This window comes from Thermobia domestica, chromosome 1, assembly GCF_964235325.1.
Source record: "Thermobia domestica chromosome 1, izTheDome1.hap1.1, whole genome shotgun sequence".
NCBI classification, from domain to species: Eukaryota; Metazoa; Arthropoda; class Insecta; order Zygentoma; family Lepismatidae; genus Thermobia; species Thermobia domestica.
Window position 1 is genome coordinate 189755304 of NC_137454.1, and position 18862 is coordinate 189774165.

Sequence of the window (18862 nt, forward strand, 5' to 3'; positions counted from 1 at the left end):
ACCGAACTTCATAGTGGCTATGTGGATAAAGCAGACCCACTTCTATTTCGTTTTGGAGCTGATGTGGTTCGGATCCCATGTATCACACAACATAGGTGTTGAAAAGAAACATTGAACTTCGAAACCAAAAACGTTCTTTTTACCAAGTCATTTATGAGCATAAGCCTAGAGTTCCATTTAAAATAAAATATATCAAGGAATATTTGAATGATACAAACAGGTTGAAAACAATTTCATTTTTTATTTCCTATGTACAATAACACATATGTATAACAACGATAATAAATTATGAATATTATTATACATGTTCAAAATAGATAACATGTAAAAATATTCCATTACAAAATCAACAATGGTGCTACACAATGCAACAATGGAAAGAGGAAGTGAGAATGTATTTTGGATGAAGTGTTTAACATACTATATGCCAAAAAATAAGTTAATTTGGTTATAATGGATAGCAATATGATTCAACAACTAGCATTGTTTCTTTGGAATTTTAAGCTTGAATGCGATGACCAGAACGAAGCAAAAAGCAATTGACATTGGAAAAATATTGACTACGATGTTACACATATTTCTTTGTCTAGAAGCATTTTCTGTGAACAATGTATGGACCAGATTCATCATATTCTTGTTTCGAGATCCACATTTGTTGGAATGTGGAGAGAGAAGACAAGATGGAGCCACCGATCCATACAGAGTACTTCCTTTCCGGTGGAGCAATGATCTTAATTCTCATTGTAGATGGTGCAAGTGCCGTGATTTCCTTCTGCATTCTGTCAGCAATGCCTGGATACATTGTGGTACCACCAGAGAGCACTGTGTTCGCATAGAGGTCTTTTCGGATATCTACATCGCATTTCATGATAGAATTGTAAGTAGTTTCGTGAATACCGCAGGATTCCATTCCCAAGAATGAAGGTTGGAAAAGGGCTTCTGGGCAACGGAATCGCTCATTACCAATGGTGATAACTTGTCCATCAGGAAGCTCGTACGATTTTTCTAAAATACTGGATGCTGCTGCTGCTGACATCTCTTGTTCGAAATCTAATGCGACGTAGCACAATTTTTCCTTAATATCTCTGACGATTTCTCGTTCTGCTGTCGTAGTGAAGCTGTAGCCACGTTCTGTCAAAATCTTCATCAAGTAGTCTGTGAGGTCACGGCCAGCCAAGTCCAGCCGCACAATAGCATGAGGTAAAGCGTAACCTAGGCGAGACATAAAAAAAGTAACGAAGGAGTTCAATAAAACTAATTGACTTGGGAGTCACTATGCATAGGCAAAATTCTTCGCTATTTCGAAATAAACTTAAAGATCTTTGAGAGTAACAACCATTAAACTGATTCTTTCGTCAGAATTTAAACAAAGAAAATATTATCTATAGTTAAGGTTTATATTTTTAATACACACTTATTAGTTCTTATAAAGAAAGAAAGGTATTGTTGGGAACTATTGTAAATTCAGTAATATGTTGAAAAAAATTAAAGATGCGTAGAAAGGTTGATCTAGAGATATTCAATTAACTAAGATTAATGAATGCAAAAGGTGAACAGTGAAGAATTGCTGAGAAGTGAGACGAAATTTTATTTTCACTATAACAGAAAAAGAAAGAAAGAAAGAAAGAAAAAAAGAGAGAGAGAAAGTAATAAATTGTAATTTAGGGAGTTTGGAAGGCGTGTTTTATGGAACGCATGGAAATAGTATTAAGGAAAAATATTCAATAGAAATAATGAAGAGAAAATGTTTGTTAAAAATAAAAAGTGAAGATTAAAGGGAGTGGAAATTACCACATATGATAGGTTGAGATCCAGAGTTGTGTATCTTCACCGAGATCAAAAATGAAATAACACTGACTTGACTGCTGTGTTTTGAGGAGATAATGTTGAAATTTTATGTCTCCAGTAACATTATTTACGAGTAAGTTAAGAAGCGAAAATTTTAAAGTGCAGTACATTAGCAATATTAAGGATAATTTCAGCCTTCAATTTCCCAATTGTTTCATTCAAGCTATGAAAAAACCATTCTTAAAGGCACTAACAAAATACATATCAAACTGAAATACAATGAAACATGAATAAAAGCAAGACTTATACGTAACCGATATTGAATTGGACTAATCTTTGAATTATTGTAATTATTACTTGTTCATTCTAATCCAAAGTTATGCTTAACTTTGGAAAAATGTGAGAAATTTTGTTTAACTCGTTATCCAAGAAATAATTAATTAAATACCTTCATAAATAGGAACTGTATGAGAGACACCATCTCCAGAGTCAAGAACGATGCCAGTGGTTCTGCCTGATGCGTATAAGGACAACACAGCCTGGATTGCTACATACATTGCCGGCGTGTTAAACGTTTCGAACATAATCTGAAAATGATAGTTTAAAATCCATCATAAAGTTATTCTCATACAGTTTCTTGGTGAGTTATCTTATCAGCATCGTTTACTCAAAGTAACTTATAACGATTTCAAGAGAAATCTTATCTTCTAATTCTGACACCTAAATTCCTCACTCCCTAATAGATCTAGTATGCAATTTAGCTAGTTAATAGGAACAACAAGGGAGGCACTGAGGCCCACATCACTTGGTTTTTAATGTAACCCAAAAAATACCTTGGTGTTCCTAGGGTTAAGCATGTATAATTCATTTGAAGCGTATGCAGTGATGAAATGAAACATCTCATCCATTTGAACATATGAGTTCCAAATGAGCAATATGCGTTACTAATTACTAATCAAGAAACATACACCGTAATACTGATTTCAGTGTAGAAAAGATTTACCATCCGTACAGTGAACAAATATTGATTTTTGAAAATTAAGGCTCTAGTGTATTTAATTGGAATATTATATTGTTCATATGAAGCATTTAACTTGAAAAACCTTTCACATATTTTAAGTTATGTTTCATGAATATTGGAAAAGTTTATAAAAGTTTTGTAGAGCTATTTTTTTAAAGTTAAGGTTAATTTACTCCCTAATTCTGGAATAGTATTACCCCTAAGTTACAGGAATGACTCTAAGGTTTCGTAAAAGAAGGGCATGTCGTTCCATCAAAGGCGAGTAGTGTTACGAAAGTAATGTTGGAAATTGTTTTGGTATCATATTGTGTATATGAGCAAACTTCTTCGGTTGGGTTTCTTGAGATAACTTACAATCTCAAGCGATAGATTGATTGCAAAGCTTTAAAGAGAACGTCCGTAATTCAAATAAGTTTTACGAAAGTAATCTTAGGGCAGACAGATAGTAATACACATATACACAAACGCACGTTGTTTTGAATGAAATAATGTACTCAATCACTGTCTGAGAAATTTAATATTACGATACCCAATAATCACGAGCAAAACTTTTTAAGGGGTTAAATCTACTTGGTATTGCTCACTGATTTCAATTTAAAGTAATAGGGATGGCTATTGAGATCAAAAGAAACTCACACTATGATTTTGAAAATCCGAAAGTTTTTAATATCGAAGATATCATATACGAAAATTATCGAGGAAGAGATCGGCAAATTAACATACAGAGGTATACTGTGTCGAATGCAAGAAACATGCTTTCCCTCGCTTCAATTATACTTATCAGCATGATACCAACACCTTGAGGTATAAAAGTAAATACCATTATATATTGTATTTGAGATTGTTTCTTTGAATTGTCTTACTTGAGTCATTTTCTCTCGATTAGCCTTTGGATTGAGTGGAGCCTCTGTCAAGAGAACAGGATGTTCCTCAGGAGCCACTCGAAGTTCGTTGTAGAATGCGTGATGCCAGATTTTCTCCATATCATCCCAGTTGGTGACAATGCCATGTTCTATCGGGTATTTGACGGTGAGAATGCCTCTTTTTGACTGAGCTTCGTCGCCCACGTAGCTGTCTTTCTGGCCCATTCCTACCATAATTCCCTGCAGAAGCAAAAACATAGATCATTACTTGGAAACATAAACGTTTGAGTCAGAAAATTTTAATAGAAGTAAATTATGAATTTATTATATGTCATAAAGAGAATCAATCATTGACAATCCCTTCGAAAGTCATAACATAAGTTTAATTACTCGTACAGTAAGTAGTGCTTATAAATATTTGATAATGGCGATACGCAAATTTATTGGAGATACAAAAGAAGTTATATCTTGTAAAAGACAAACAAAATATACTTTTACAAGATGGACGAAACAAATGATCGTTTTCTGAAAAGAAAATGAACATGTGTAAGGTGAAACACTTTTAACTTAGTTGCAGCGGTATGAAAATCCTTTTTCACACATCGGTTAACGGACATATTAAAAACATCAGCATACCAACAAAATTTCTCCGAATCAATTCCTCTTCTAGGTATTGTATCTTATTTACACATTCATTGATAGCGTAAGCACAACTAAGATAATGCCTTCACTTGGGAGGATGTAGTGATTTTTTTCTTACCGTCAAGCAAATACTAATTAATTTTGAAAATTTTCTTTTCAAATAAATGCGACTGTAAACATTCTTGTGGGTGGCTGAAAGGACGTCGATTGAAGCTAAAAGATGATTTTATCCTGACTAACATGGTGCGAAGAGTTCGGTGTCACCAACCTTATGCCCTCCTATCAGATATTTATGAGTCTACTTATATGGTATAATTAAATAAACAAAATTAGCAAGTGAGGAGTATACAAAAATAAATAAATGACTAAGTGACATGGATTAAAAGTGACAAACCTTTTTAGTGCATAAATTTTACAGTATTAACAATTGTTAATTGGTAAGGTGTCTCAAAATTTTGATCTAATGATTATTTTTTCATTTTTATTCAATATTTGCCAATCAGAATTAATTGCATTGGTTATGTCATCATTGATCAATGTCAATAGAATAACACTGATTTATTTTGTGTCGACTTTATCTGTTTGACACGAAAATCAGAAATTATTTCGAACATTTTCTAGAAAACTTCCCATGATTCCATACGTTGGAATATTGTAATACAAGAAACTTAACTTGGATTAATTTACAGCGTGCTCTATATCTCATCATATATTACAGGCTAATTATTTTTTATTCATTAAAGGTACCTAGGCAAATTTTAACTATTACTTCTTTTTCAGTTAACTTTTAATAAAGCTCCAACTACTATAAATTTGCAAGTATTTCAGATGTAGGCTAAATTCTTCATTCTGATTTGATAAAAACGAAATACAATATTCTAATCTTATAACTTTCAATATTCTAATCTTAGAACGAGATAGATTTCAGATGTTCTGTGTTATGTAAGAGATTGAAGAATGCCATGACATTTGTTAGAAATCTAAAGACAAACTAGTTAGATATATTTTGGTAGTTAGTTTAGTAGTAACAGCACTTCCACGACAGCTTATGTACGAATTAAATGATTCGTCATTCACGTATCTGTTTTGCCACATGCTAACGTCGCATCACAAACTTCGTTTCATTGGCCTAGCTCACGTGCCATCGATTATGTCTCACGTTGTACAATATATTTTAGACTAAAATAGATAATAAATGTTACTAGTAATAAAATATCTGTAGAGCTAGGTAATTTTTTTTTTCGGATTGAATATGGAAATTTTGAATTAAGTTACCAGTATCACTTAGTGACTTACCTGATATCGTGGTCTGCCAACAATGGATGGGAAAACTGCTCGTGGAGCATCGTCACCAGCAAATCCAGCCTTGCACATTCCGGATCCATTGTCAACAACGAGTGCAGCAACATCCTCGTCGCACATTATGAAGGAATTAAAAGGTTATCTGCAAGAAACAAACTTCAATCAACCAAAGAAGACAGTGAACGAATTCCTCTGGATTTGTATCTACAAAGATTTACATGGGCTATAATAGGTGAATAGTGATTTTTCCTGTCTTTCGTAAAAACGAATAGGGTGATACTAATATCCAATTTTAAAATAATTGCAAACATATTTCTCATTCTGGTGACTCGTTAGCAGTGAATAAACAAATATCATGAAGGAGGGAATATCTAACACCCAAGCTCATATCATTTCAGGACTCGCGTGATTTTTCTGTAGGCCTACACATTTTTTAATATTGTAAATGATTAATTTTCCATAATACCACTTTAAGAGGGTTAAAACCCGGCTCCTCCTCTTTATGTACATCATTGATCATTAGTACGAGTAAAATGAAATATTTGTAAAATGAAAACGTTCTATCAGGCACGTGATAATGAATTAAAATTCATGTAGTAGATGAAAATGCACTAAGACATATTGTTCGTAGTATTTTAATTAGTACATAATACTTTATACAATACACATTCTTAATGTATCATAATTGATTAATATATTTTGCATATTTACTGATAGTTTTAATAGTTAAAGTGAATATGAGTATATATAAAGTTTAACTTAGTATTTGAAATACTATGTAATTTCAACCGGGCCTTCATCCTGGGAACAAACTCACATGAAGAATTATATGTTTTATATATGAGTTTGACTCCTGCCTGGTTTCAGTTTGAAGGAAGACCGGTAATTTGTTCATGTTTACTTTTCAAGAAACTAGCTACTAAAGTTAATGTGATACTTTGTGCTGAAAAGATGAACAAAAAGAAACGGAAAGTTATTTAAGAGTAGTGCTCATTTTTATAACATAGGCATAAACAGAAAGGGCCGAGGAACCAGGCTCCCCAGAATGCTGTTGTCCCCTGGAATACCGTTTCACTCTACGTAAGGTTTTTTCAAGTTTCAGAAGTAAGGGCTCATATCTTCCCCTAGCAAAATATCCTTGTTACTCCAATGAAGTTTCGAATCTGTTTTTAGCACCGAGGCATGTGAGACGAGGACCTAAGCTTAATGTGGAATGTGAATCAAGATCATGTACTGGCTGCGGTGACTCAGTGGTAGAGTGTTCACCTCTGGTGCATGGGGTCCTCGATTCGATCCCAGATCGCGTCAAGTGAGCTTTGTGGTGAACAAACACCGTGTGCGTGGGTTTTTTCTCGGGGTTCTCCCGTTTCCTCCCACTTTATTCATTCCACCATTTCATTCATTTCTCCGTCTCTTTTAGTCTAGCCGCCATAATTGTGGGACGTAAAACTTAAAGATTTCGTTTCACCACCATTTTGCTTACATCAGAAATTGAATCCAGGACTTCATGCACCAAAGCTACAAGTGATAGTACTACACTAGCTAGGAGAGTCCAAGGTCTGTCGACTACGAGGCGAGGAGATTATTATTATTATTATTATTATTATTATTATTATTATTATTATTATTATTATTATTATTATTATTATTATATTTTTATTATTTATCTCCTAAATGGAAGCAAAATATGTATGGTAGGTATGCATTCCTTTAGCAGTGTCCAAAATTAGTCTGAGCAGGAAAAAAAAAAGTAGCATTTGGGACATTCTTTCAGCTCATGCGTTATTAATATCGAAGGAATTTTCTCATCAATTTGTTAAAGGAGAACGAAATCATGGTTGTGTGTGTCGCTATGCTCACAGAACGAGAAAAAATTGCGGAAGCTATTAATTTGTGTGTTTGCTGCGACCTCTATTTACCTCTATTCTGTCCTTGACTTCACACGGTGATGCCACCTAGTAGCGAGGAGTTCGTGGAGTGGAAAATATTGCATGTTTATAGATTCCTTATGTTGGCTTTCTTTTATGTTTCACGTAAAGTTTTCGGCCTACTGCACGCCTACTATAATAAAACATCCTAATTGTATAATTTCCCTGGACTTTAAACGCCACTTAAAAGTTGCTATATAAAGCTATAGCGTATCGCGTTAGCACCAACTCATTATTACTGAACACAAGAAAAGAAGGGAAGAAAGGAAAAAACAGAGCATTTTGCAATTTTAGCAGCATTTTAATCCAAGCATTTCTCGTAATGAATCATATTAACAAATCATAACCTTCGCCTGATTGTCCTCATTCTGGGTTTCTCGCCCGTTACCTGCAACAAATAGATTTACTGTAGTAGAAACATTTTTTCTAAAGTGTAACCAAGTTCAGTGCCATGTCTATCTATGCAAGGGCAATTGCCTCTATGACTAACAACTGTAAAATATTTAACAATGTTCCATCACCCAAACAACTCACAAAGAACATTTTATAGTCAAAAGAGTACATCTATCTTTTGCTTCCACGTCACAAGTTGTTATTTGTTCAAGTTTATTGCCTCTTTACACTATCGTGGCTTATTATATGAGACGTGGTCCCAGACGCCCACAGGAATTTTTCCAGGGGGGACAAAAGATCGATACACAAGCGAAGCCGTGAATATACACACCTTGATGCATCTATTTCGAATAAAACAATTATTATTGATATACATTGCATAACTTAATTAACTATAGTAATATTAAAAATCGTAGTGGGTGAGTAAGCAAATCGAATATGCTGTCGAAATCGAAGAACTGAACTTCTTTCTAAAATCCAGGGGGACAGTTGCCCTCTCTTGGCCTTTCGCTACTGGCACCCATGGACGTAGTCCTTCAATTTAAGGTGAATCCAAACTACGGTAATACATTCAATTCTTTCCCACAGAGAATCGAACCTCGAACCATATATGCACCAATCATCAAAGCAGTGGGGAAGGCTATGCCGTAATTTGACTTGACTACTTTTACAAGAGCACTGTGTCTCAGTGGTAAAGCGTTTGCCTCTGGTGCTCGATTCCCGGCCAAGTAAGTTTGTGATGAAAAACATGTCCGTGGGTTTTCTCAGGATGCTTCCATGTCCTCCCACTTTCTCACTCCACCAATCTTCCATCATTCACTTGTCTTAATCATCGCCTCCTTGAGGCTGGAGGGCATAAACGTGGGACGTTAAACTGAAAGATTTCCTTTCATTTCATTTGAAACTTTTACAGTATATAGTAAGTCTTTGTACCCCATTGGCTCAATTCTAGCTGGGTGAGCTTTGAAATTTGAACGCATTACGGTGATTCGGATTTCACTTTAAACTGTAGATCCACGTCTCATACAGCATCTCATAAAAATCTTTAAAGAAGGACGCTAAACTGCAACCAACCTCCGTGGCCGAGTGGGTTACGAGCGTGCTTTCTGTGCACGTTATTCCAAATTCGATCCCCGATTGAATACTTGTCTCAGATACGCACCCGAGTAGTAATTTAGACATCACTTAAACAGTAGGTATTGTCTCATACAACTGCGATGCTGAAAATCGATGTGAAAATCCAATAAAGCAAACAACCAACAAAGCAATGATATATTGTACAATTCCCAGAGATTTTCTTGGGCGGAGGGGGGGAAGCTAGAACTACAGAAACCTCCTTGTTAGTTAAACAATGGGTAAACTAAACATTTAAATGCCTACATGTTAATCAAGCAGAGGCCATTGCAAATGTTTTGGCCTATATCATCCTATAACAAACTACTGTATCTACTTTGGTACTGATAGCTCCATGACGTGGCTTTGTTAGAGAGCTGCATAGAAAGCCTATTGGGTGGCGGACAGAAGTATTAATTGCCGCATGAGTCCAGCTCATGCTTATGTGGCAAAGTTGGAATTTGCACATCACGCTGCTTTGTTACGCGGAAAGTGTGTGATATGTTAGTAGCAAGTTTCTCCCACAGTAGATTTAATATTATTTCAATATAAAGAAAATAAAATCAATACACAAGAATACAAATATTTATGGTTTCACAATCATTAACATTGACAAACCGTTTAATGCCACTATCTGGTTCATTTGCCGTTCAATACCACTAACTCCTCGTTCATTGAAGTTTATTACCATTTATTTCAGTTGGGGTTTATCTGTTTAGTATAACGTTAAATTTAGATTTGCGTGCAATAAATTAAAATTAGACTTTTGGCAGTGGCAATGTTATCTGCCTTTCTTTGGCATACTCGTACAATCGGTATTACTGAATTCCTCGGAAATTATTTAAAATTGGAACCGAAAACACGAATGACCTACATTAATTGTAATAATACTAAATCTTATCATTCTTGGAGATATGGAAGCATTTCGGAAATCTAAGTACTGAATCCGATTCCAGACATTTGGGGAAAATTTGTAAGTCTATTCATAGCCCTCCTCCCTCCCCGTAAAAACCATTTTTTTAACTTATGAGAAACTAGTTCACTATATTTCTCTCCCTGCAAGCTAAATTTCAGGCATTTCATATATTCCTATTTCTAAGTTATATATAAAATATGAATGAAATCACTGACATAGTTAAAAAATTTAGTACCCGGTGTGATAATGTCAAAATGCCGTCGTTGGGTGTTCTTAGAAGACTAAACTAGTTGCTACTATGGCATATTACTACCATATAAAAGATAAGAATATTGCAAAACAATGATTCTAATTTAATCTCTCAGTTACAAACTATTTAAGATAAAAGAATGATAACAAGAGGGAAGAACGATAACAAGTAAGATTGATATTTTTAGCATCCAAAAAATGCTTTCTCGTTAAGTCATAATCCTTACAAAATAATGATATTCATAAATGTGTAAGCCCTCCAGGAGGTTTTGCAAAATTCAAACTGCATATGACCTAGGAAAGCAACCAAGTTACATCAGCACCATAGTTGTACGTTAGTTTTGAGGGAGAAAAGCAGTCAAACATTTTTAACTTTATAATTTTATTCTTTATAATTTTTAACTTGTTGATCTTGGATCATATATGCCTTTTAATGTATGTGACTTTAGGCGTAACTAGGGAGGAGATGGGATCTCGTATAAGTTTCAACCTAATTCACTTTTAAGGAAACACGTGCGTGAGAGTTCTTTGGTTAATAGTAGAGTAAGATAGATGTTACAATGAAGATAAGAGCAATCATCTGTGATTATTACGATAGTGTATTATTGGGACTTTGAGGATGAAGAACAAATACGATTTCTTCATTTCTTAAATAGTTCCTCATCCCGAAATGACGAAAGACTTGCAAAGCTCATTCACGGCTACGTTTTAATCAGAGCAATGAGTGATATTACAATTATCACAGTGACAGTATCAGCATCGCGTCAAGAGAGAATCAAAACAATATTTTTTTTATAATTTTTGGAGTTGGTTTCTTGATCTAAACCACAGAGTCGGCTATCCTTGCTAAAGCTTTTTGTAAGGTTCTTACTCAGTTGCACCAGGTAATGGCACCTTCAAATAGATCTATACTCGATTTCCTTCTACTTCTTTTTCCGTTGTTTTTGTTTTTGTTGTTGCTAGTTCCAGTGTAAATTTGCCTTCCAAGCTGTATTTTAAGATTGTTAAATAATATATATATATATGATCTCCAAGCAAAAGTAATATTTATGAACTGTTCATTTTGGACATCATTTTTGTCTTTTTTTTTTATCTCGTTCATTTTATTGAACACTCAAAATCTAATTAGGAATAATTGCATAATTTGGTGTAGCTACAGTATAGACGTGATACAGTTTTTGCAATGTTTTCAATAACAACTTGAAGAAAACACAATGTGAGGGAGTGGAATGAATGCAAATATTATGGGCGATTTTTTTATTTTTTAATTCCTTTGGTAGTTCTATTCGTAAACCCACGAACTGAAGGACCCAACACTAATGGAATAAGACAACATGATAGATATATATTCCCAAGTAATCTATATTCATTCTAGTACAAAACAGGTGAGTATAAAATATTGCAAACTAATTCAGATGTCAACTATACAGGAGAGCTCTGACATGAACCTGTAAGACTTGTCAAGCCTATTCTAACATTTCTCTCTTACATCTCAAATATTTTAAAGTTATTTTGGAAAAAAAAAAACTTCTTATTAACATTCTATAAAATTATTTGCGAAAAAAATTAAAAATTATTTCAGTAAAAATTTCTTATTCTCACAACTAAAACAAGGTTTTCACTTATTAGATTTTAAAGCAAGTATATAATTATCCAGTTTCTCAGTTTGGAATTAGATTGAATTCACCAGGCCAAATACAATCGCTAGATTATCTTCAATTATTTCAACCCGTGTGCGTGGGTTTTCTCGGGGTTCTCCCGTTTCCTCCCACTTTCTTCATTCCACTCTTACATTCATTACTCATCATCACCGTCTCCTTTAGCCTAACTGGCATAACCGTGGGACGTAAAACTCAAAAATTTCATTTCATTTCAATTCAATTATTTCAACCAGAATTGAATAGTGCTCTTTCAATTCTTTTTCTCTGGTTGGTTCGAAGTCGGCCGGCTATTCTAAAACTTTAGAAAGAAAAAAAAATGTAGCAACATGCTGCGGTAGCGGAAGATTTGTGCAACTAAATTCGAGTGCTAGTAATAAATCAAAGTATGAAGTGTTTTTGCAGCTCTAGAGATGCATTACCTGCTTTAGCCTAGCCTCATCGCCTGATACGGTCATGGTGAACTCTCTTTGATTGAAGAGAGCCAAAGAAAAAGGAAAACCTCTAGGCGGACCAATATAATTTATTAAAAGCACAATAGTACAAGTTGAGGCAGTTGTATTGACCTCTCTCTCTAATAAAAGGACATTTCCCTTTTTTTTAAAAAAAAAATATAGGTTCCGAAAAACAACATATGCCTGGGTAAAATCCTATTCAATTGCTGACAATTCATGCCCTAAAGTTTAACAACTCTGGTATAGAGGATGAATTATAGTGATGACAATAAAAATAGAGGTAGCAGCAGTGAAAATGTTGGGAAACTAAAGAACCTAAATTTAAGAAGTTTACTTAAGAGATATAAAGTTATACAAAGTTTAGGAAGTGACGAAAATAAAGATTTTAATGAAAAGAAGGATTAAGTAGACGAAATTTAAAATAGAAGGTAAAACACAGTCAGATACAAGTTGGAAGAAGCTAAAGAGAGCACAGGATACGTCAAGATGAAGATGTAGTTGGATGAAAAATGTAAAGACATGCCTGAACAAAGGAAACGGAAAGATTATATTGGTTATTTTAGAATCCAAACAACGCAATAACCGAAAAACACTAAGATAGTAACATTGAAGCTATCTATAAATGCAAAAGCAGTGGAATAATATAAAATCATGGAAGTAGACAGAATGGCAAAAACATCAATATAAAAGTCGAACTTAGGAAGGAATGTAGTGCGAGATGAAAAGAAAAACATTCCGGAAACCGGTGGAGACTGTCGATGATCTAAACATACACATGGATAGCGAGGAAAGGACAATGAAGTACCCAGCACTGTAGAACCTCTGGTTAAAAAGACCCTCTTAGAGGTTGGAACTGTCATTGAAAAGTTGAAAATATAAATCAATTAGAGTGGATCTATTTTAGTTGAATTATTTATGCCGAGAGACATTTTAACCAAACAAATTTTTAAATTAATATAACACAAGTATATAACTCCTAAAAATTGTACAGCCATTTATATTCAGTGGTAAAGCGCTTACTCTGGTGCGTGGGGTCTTTAACTCGATCTCCGCCCAAGTAAGTTTATGGTGGACTACATTGTATCCGTGGGTTCCTCGGGTTACTCCCGTTTCCTCCCACTTTCTCATTCTACCAATTATTCCATCATCATTCACTTGTCATAATCAGCGTCTCAATTCGCCTACAAGGGCATAATCGTGGGACGTTAAACTGAAATATTTCATTTCATTTTCAATTGTTTCTACATTCAAGAAAAGGAATGGTAGAAATGGATAGTAGAGAAGAGGAGATAAATTCCGCTAATGTCAATTTACTACAAAATCTTATCTAGCCTCCTTCTATTGTGACTTTCTTCTTATAAAACAATCTGCGATCATCAGCATGTAGCATCAGACTCAATAGGTCAACGTTGCACAAAACATTAAGGGTAGAAGTGCAAATATAAAGGCACAGTTCACTAACTTCTTATAGATTCTAAGAATGTCTAAGATTGTTAAAAGACAGAGCGTTTATACAAAGTCTTAATACCAAAAGAAGAATACTAAAATTGGTGAAAGATTGTAAAGTATGTGTTACTATAACGAGGGTAGATGTGAATAGGAGAAAAAGAAGAACACTTTATCGCCATTGTATATTTAGTTCCGCAAATTCACATACTATCCAGTTTTAAACCTTTGTTGTCATATTTGATTCTCTTAGTATCACATAGGCTATATATCATATATATAAATTTGTTTAATTAAGAAAATCAAAGATATAGATTGAGGTTTAACACTGAATGATATGGTCTAAGTACTCTAGTTTACAAGTGAAGTAAACTTGAAAAGAGGAGAAATACAGTCAGTGCAAGAAAAAGCAAAAATACTTTTGTTAGTGCATAACGAAATCAATCTAAAAATGGCCTTGGATAAAACAAGGATATAAAGTCAAGTAAATTCTGTAAAAGCAATGGAAAGATTGTACTCAGTAATATTAGAGAAAAGAAAGAAACTAGTAAATGACGTAAGAAGTCAATATTAACAAATGAGAACAAATTAAATGAAGATAAAAACAGGAAGTTTATAGCGTGAAATGCACGTCGCGAATAATAGACCTAACAAAAACTTTAAAAATAAGCTGAAATTAAAGGAAAAATCAGAACTGAAAGACATACATTGCTCACATGGAAAATGAATCTTTGTAAAATAATAATAATTAGAAATCTTTGAAGATTGGAGAAACAAACCTTTAGTTAAGCTGAGATTAGGAGAAGAAATATGAAGAAGAATCTTATTGATGATGATAACATTGCTTATTGTAATAAGTTGGTTCCCAATATGGTTAAATGACGGGGATTTTGTTTCTGCAGGAATGAACTCCCACGTTCGTTCAGTCATAGTTATTTCTGCCCCAAACATTCCAATACGATTAATAATTTTATTTTAACCTATTAATTTCCTTTACCTTTTACTCTCAATGTTTTGCTTAAATAATAAAGTTACCTTTTTTCTCTCATTAGGTTCCTTTGGAACAAGTTCAGTATGAAACTAGTTGAACCTGCACTATTACACAGCCCACAGTTCTAATATGAGGGTGAATCTTCCCTCCCACATCTCACAATATCTGTACAAGTCCCTTTACGAACACTAGTAAAGGATTGGAAGACTCAAACGGAGTGAATTGCTATAGACAAACATATAATTTGGTATTTTAAAATATAGAATGTTGGGGTAAGTTTGAGGCAAATTTTGATAAGTGATAGATGATTTCAAATGCAAATATTTTTTCTTTTAATTCTATATCCTAGTACGTCTCATTGTGGGTTCACAAGCCTTCGAAGTTGTCAGCTTGCAATAGGTTTTGTCATTGAGATTTTAAATGTTTATCAACCCGCTATACGTAGCTCCTTTACCGGTTGCCTTTCACAAAGATATCAACCTTAACATTCTAGTGGCAATATTAAACAGTGTCAAAACGACGCCTAAAATGTGGAATAGAAAATTAAAGACTTTTTTTTTTTTTTTGTAAATTTGAATGGGAACTGGCAAATCTACACAAAATTTGGAATCGAACTAGTGAAATCTAACACTTGTGGTTTTCGAGATCTCATTGTCGAAGGGACTGACCACAAACATATAAGCCTAGCATTTACATATGTATATAGATAGGATAGGATAAACTTTTGTTGCTGTATCGTACAACCGTATTAAGTTCGAAAAAGTCAATGCCTCTTTCTTTGACATTTTGATTCTCTTTTGATTAGGGGATCACTGACGATAGACCTCTTTCATCTTTTGTAAAGAACTGGTTCCATTTTAAGACATGTGAATTTTTGTAGTATAAGATCTCTGGAGGTTTCGTCTATGACCATTTTACATTCCACCGGTATTTACTTGGATTTATTTATCAATCATTTCAACTAGTCTATAAGGGATAATGGCGGAACGAAGATTTTTTATTTAACACTATTTTTAAAAAAAATCTTACTTGTAGTTTTTGTTGTCAGCAGCGGATTTATATTCAAGCAAACTAGCAACAAATGTCTACTTTTGACAAAAATATTAAATACTATTTCTGATTTCAGATGAACCTTAAGTTCTTCAGATTTATTATTTAACCTCTTTGCTGATCAGCCATATAGTTTCTCGTTTTCCTTTCTGGACATCTATGGCATTTGAATATTGCCTAAACATTTCCATCATATACAGCACATCTCAGTATCTTCCCATGTTTTGATAGACCAGAGAAAAGGGCACTTTTGTTTACTGTAGCACACTGATTTATACTTTAAAATTATTCAAATACTTTTTAACCATTTTTCCCCAAACTGTAAATGATGGAGCTCCTTATTTATAACAGATTAAGAATAAAGCAATATTTGAACGTAAGAGACAAAGTGTCTTTAGAGAAATAATTTTATTATAGGTGATAGGGAGTACTATGAAAAAAATATTATAGGGATATACTAAATAAAAAAATTATAGTAATTAGCTTATCTAACTGCTATGAAGTTCAGGGGACGCGGTGTCTCAGTAATAGAGCGCTCTCCTCTGGTACGTTAGGTCCCTGCCCAAGTAAGTTTGTGGTGGAAAGTAGGTTTTCTCGGGATACTCCCGTTTCCTCCCACTTTCTCATTCCAGCAATTTCTCCATTATCAATCACTTGATTTAACCATCTTCTCCCTTCGTCTAGCAGGCATAATTGTGGGGTATTAAACTCAATGATTTCATTTATAGATTGCTATGAAGTTTAATAATAGAAATTTCCTTTAGTACCTTCGAGTTCGAAGTCAGTGAAATTTTCTGATCATTATGGTATCTTAATCATCGCTTTGAGTTTAGTGATTGAATCATTATTGTATTTGTATGTTATTGAACCTGACTATTTTTGTGTTCGAAATATGCTCTCATTCAGATTATTCTATTTAATTTTAAAATTTCCATTATTGTTTGCAAATGAGTTAATTTGCATTTCATACTTTCCATGCAATTATTAAGTTAAAGTAGCTATACATTTTTAATAAACCAAGCTATAAAGAAACATATATAAGTTAATTGTACGTATAATTTGATGCATATCGAGAGACATTTGTGAATAATTATTTGTCTAATTCTGAAATCATTCTAGATAATTATTGAAAAGTACTATTGTACATTTCATTATGTTTTTAATCAATTCTACCTTATCATACACCAGAAACAGGTAAACAATCACACTACTGAAAACTTTCTAACAAATATTTTTTCCTTGAAGGAAATTACGGTTTTAAAAGAGCTGGGTAGGTAGAAATTATGCATAAATCCAATGTAAATTTATTATATTAAAACCCCTTAACTTGCCAAAAACACAGAAGGAATATTAGAAAATCGACAATGCTCGAAGGAATTATAGTCTCTAGTCTGTGGTATTATAGTTTTTCTTTGATTTCGCGTATTATGGCTATCTACGAGTAACTATTGTAATTTTATGTTTTGAAAACTCGCTACAGTATTCCTAAGTATCAGTCAAATTAAAAATAATTTTATGATTCTTTTAATATTGTTAAGAAAGTATCAAATTATAATCCAATCATTTTTCTTTATCCGGATTCATTGCAAGAAAAAAAAATACTAATCAGCCATGCATATGTATTATATACATATGTGATATTGATTCTTCGTCACTTTTGTAGAGAAGATTAGTAATTTCACTGCAATCAATTAGGTTTACGTACGTGAAAATTTAAAATTGTTGTTTAAAGATGAATATAATTTTAACACCTCGAAATCTACAAATTCATTTAATCCTTCATTTATCTGAATGATGAGGAAAATATTTTTCAATTCGAATCTTTTTAAATATAAAATACAAAAAAATTAACTTGAAATCCATATTTACTTTGGTTACACATTAAAAAAATTTTCTGATAATTTGTCTTAACATATTCAGTGAGCAAATGTACCCTAATATTTTTTCATTTATCTTTCATATCTACGAAAAGTACAGTTGTATCAACTGAATTAATTGTTTGCTTTTAGATTTGACTAAATTTGCTAATCAGAACTAAATTCTATTGAAATTCCCCATAATGTTCATAAATCCTTAATGAATTTTAGAAAGGAACATGCCCATTCATATGGAGAAATGACTCTTCATTTTAAATTGTTTATTATTATTATTAGCGTCTATTACACTGATTAAAAAAAATAAATTCAATGAATCTGGGTAGTATTTTATGTTCTAGAAGGATAAAATTTCGTGTCTTCCTCAAAGTTTGCGTAAATGTACATGCTACTTTTGGAAAACAAACTTTTCAAATAAGAATGCATGAAATCACACCCCTTCGTTGAACGTGTGTTAACAACCGAACATTTATGGATCACAATACGATTTTCACACAGTTATTACTATATTTGAGAACTCCTATAGAGAGTGGTTTTGCAGGTTTTAGCAAACAAATAATCCTTTTTGCCATGTAGCAAATACATGGCTTTTTAAAACTTCATCGTTGATAAATTTTGAATTCCTCTCCTTAATGGCGCATGCTTTAGATGTACATATACGTACCCACTAACAAACACTTCCACAAAACGTAAAGCACAGACTAATACATATAAAGGTTATACGTTACGGTATAATTGACGGAATCATACCACAATCCACAAAAAAAACTGTTTGGAGACGACTACAATACACTTTTCCAAGACACCACTACACACCTGTATGTGAAGAAGATCCAAGTAAGAATACATAGAGATGTTTGGACGTCCCACTACATATACTCCTTCGTTCTACACTTCACTTCTCTAGCGCAGCGTTTGTCGTAGCGTAACGCGAGAGACCTGGAGAAGTTGTCACAGGTGACCGAATTCATAGATATCGTGAACAACATTTTAACAGCCACATATTTTGCTTTTGTCTTCTTCGTCTTCTTCTATTTTATAATAGCCATTGTGTTCCTTTTTTCTCTTCTGTAAAGAAAATATAACAAACGGTTTAATACTAAATATGGTTTGGATGGCAGCTAAATGACTGGGAGTCACGCGTTTTATTACAAAGCGTGCCGGTAGATTAAT

The 18862-nt window shown here is 33.4% G+C and overlaps 1 protein-coding gene across 1 annotated transcript; it reads right to left on the minus strand.

The window, feature by feature from the left end:
- Positions 1–232: 232 nt before the first annotated feature.
- Positions 233–18565, minus strand: LOC145692180 (actin-5C-like). Its single transcript, XM_081767480.1, has 5 exons — positions 18506–18565; positions 5611–5758; positions 3673–3912; positions 2237–2375; positions 233–1212 (listed from the first exon to the last, which is right to left on the minus strand). The coding sequence occupies exons 2-5, from the start codon at positions 5734–5736 to the stop codon at positions 587–589; spliced, it is 1131 nt and encodes a 376-aa protein (XP_081623606.1). The 5' UTR covers positions 5737–5758; positions 18506–18565; the 3' UTR covers positions 233–586.
- Between the last annotated feature and the right edge of the window lie 297 nt (positions 18566–18862).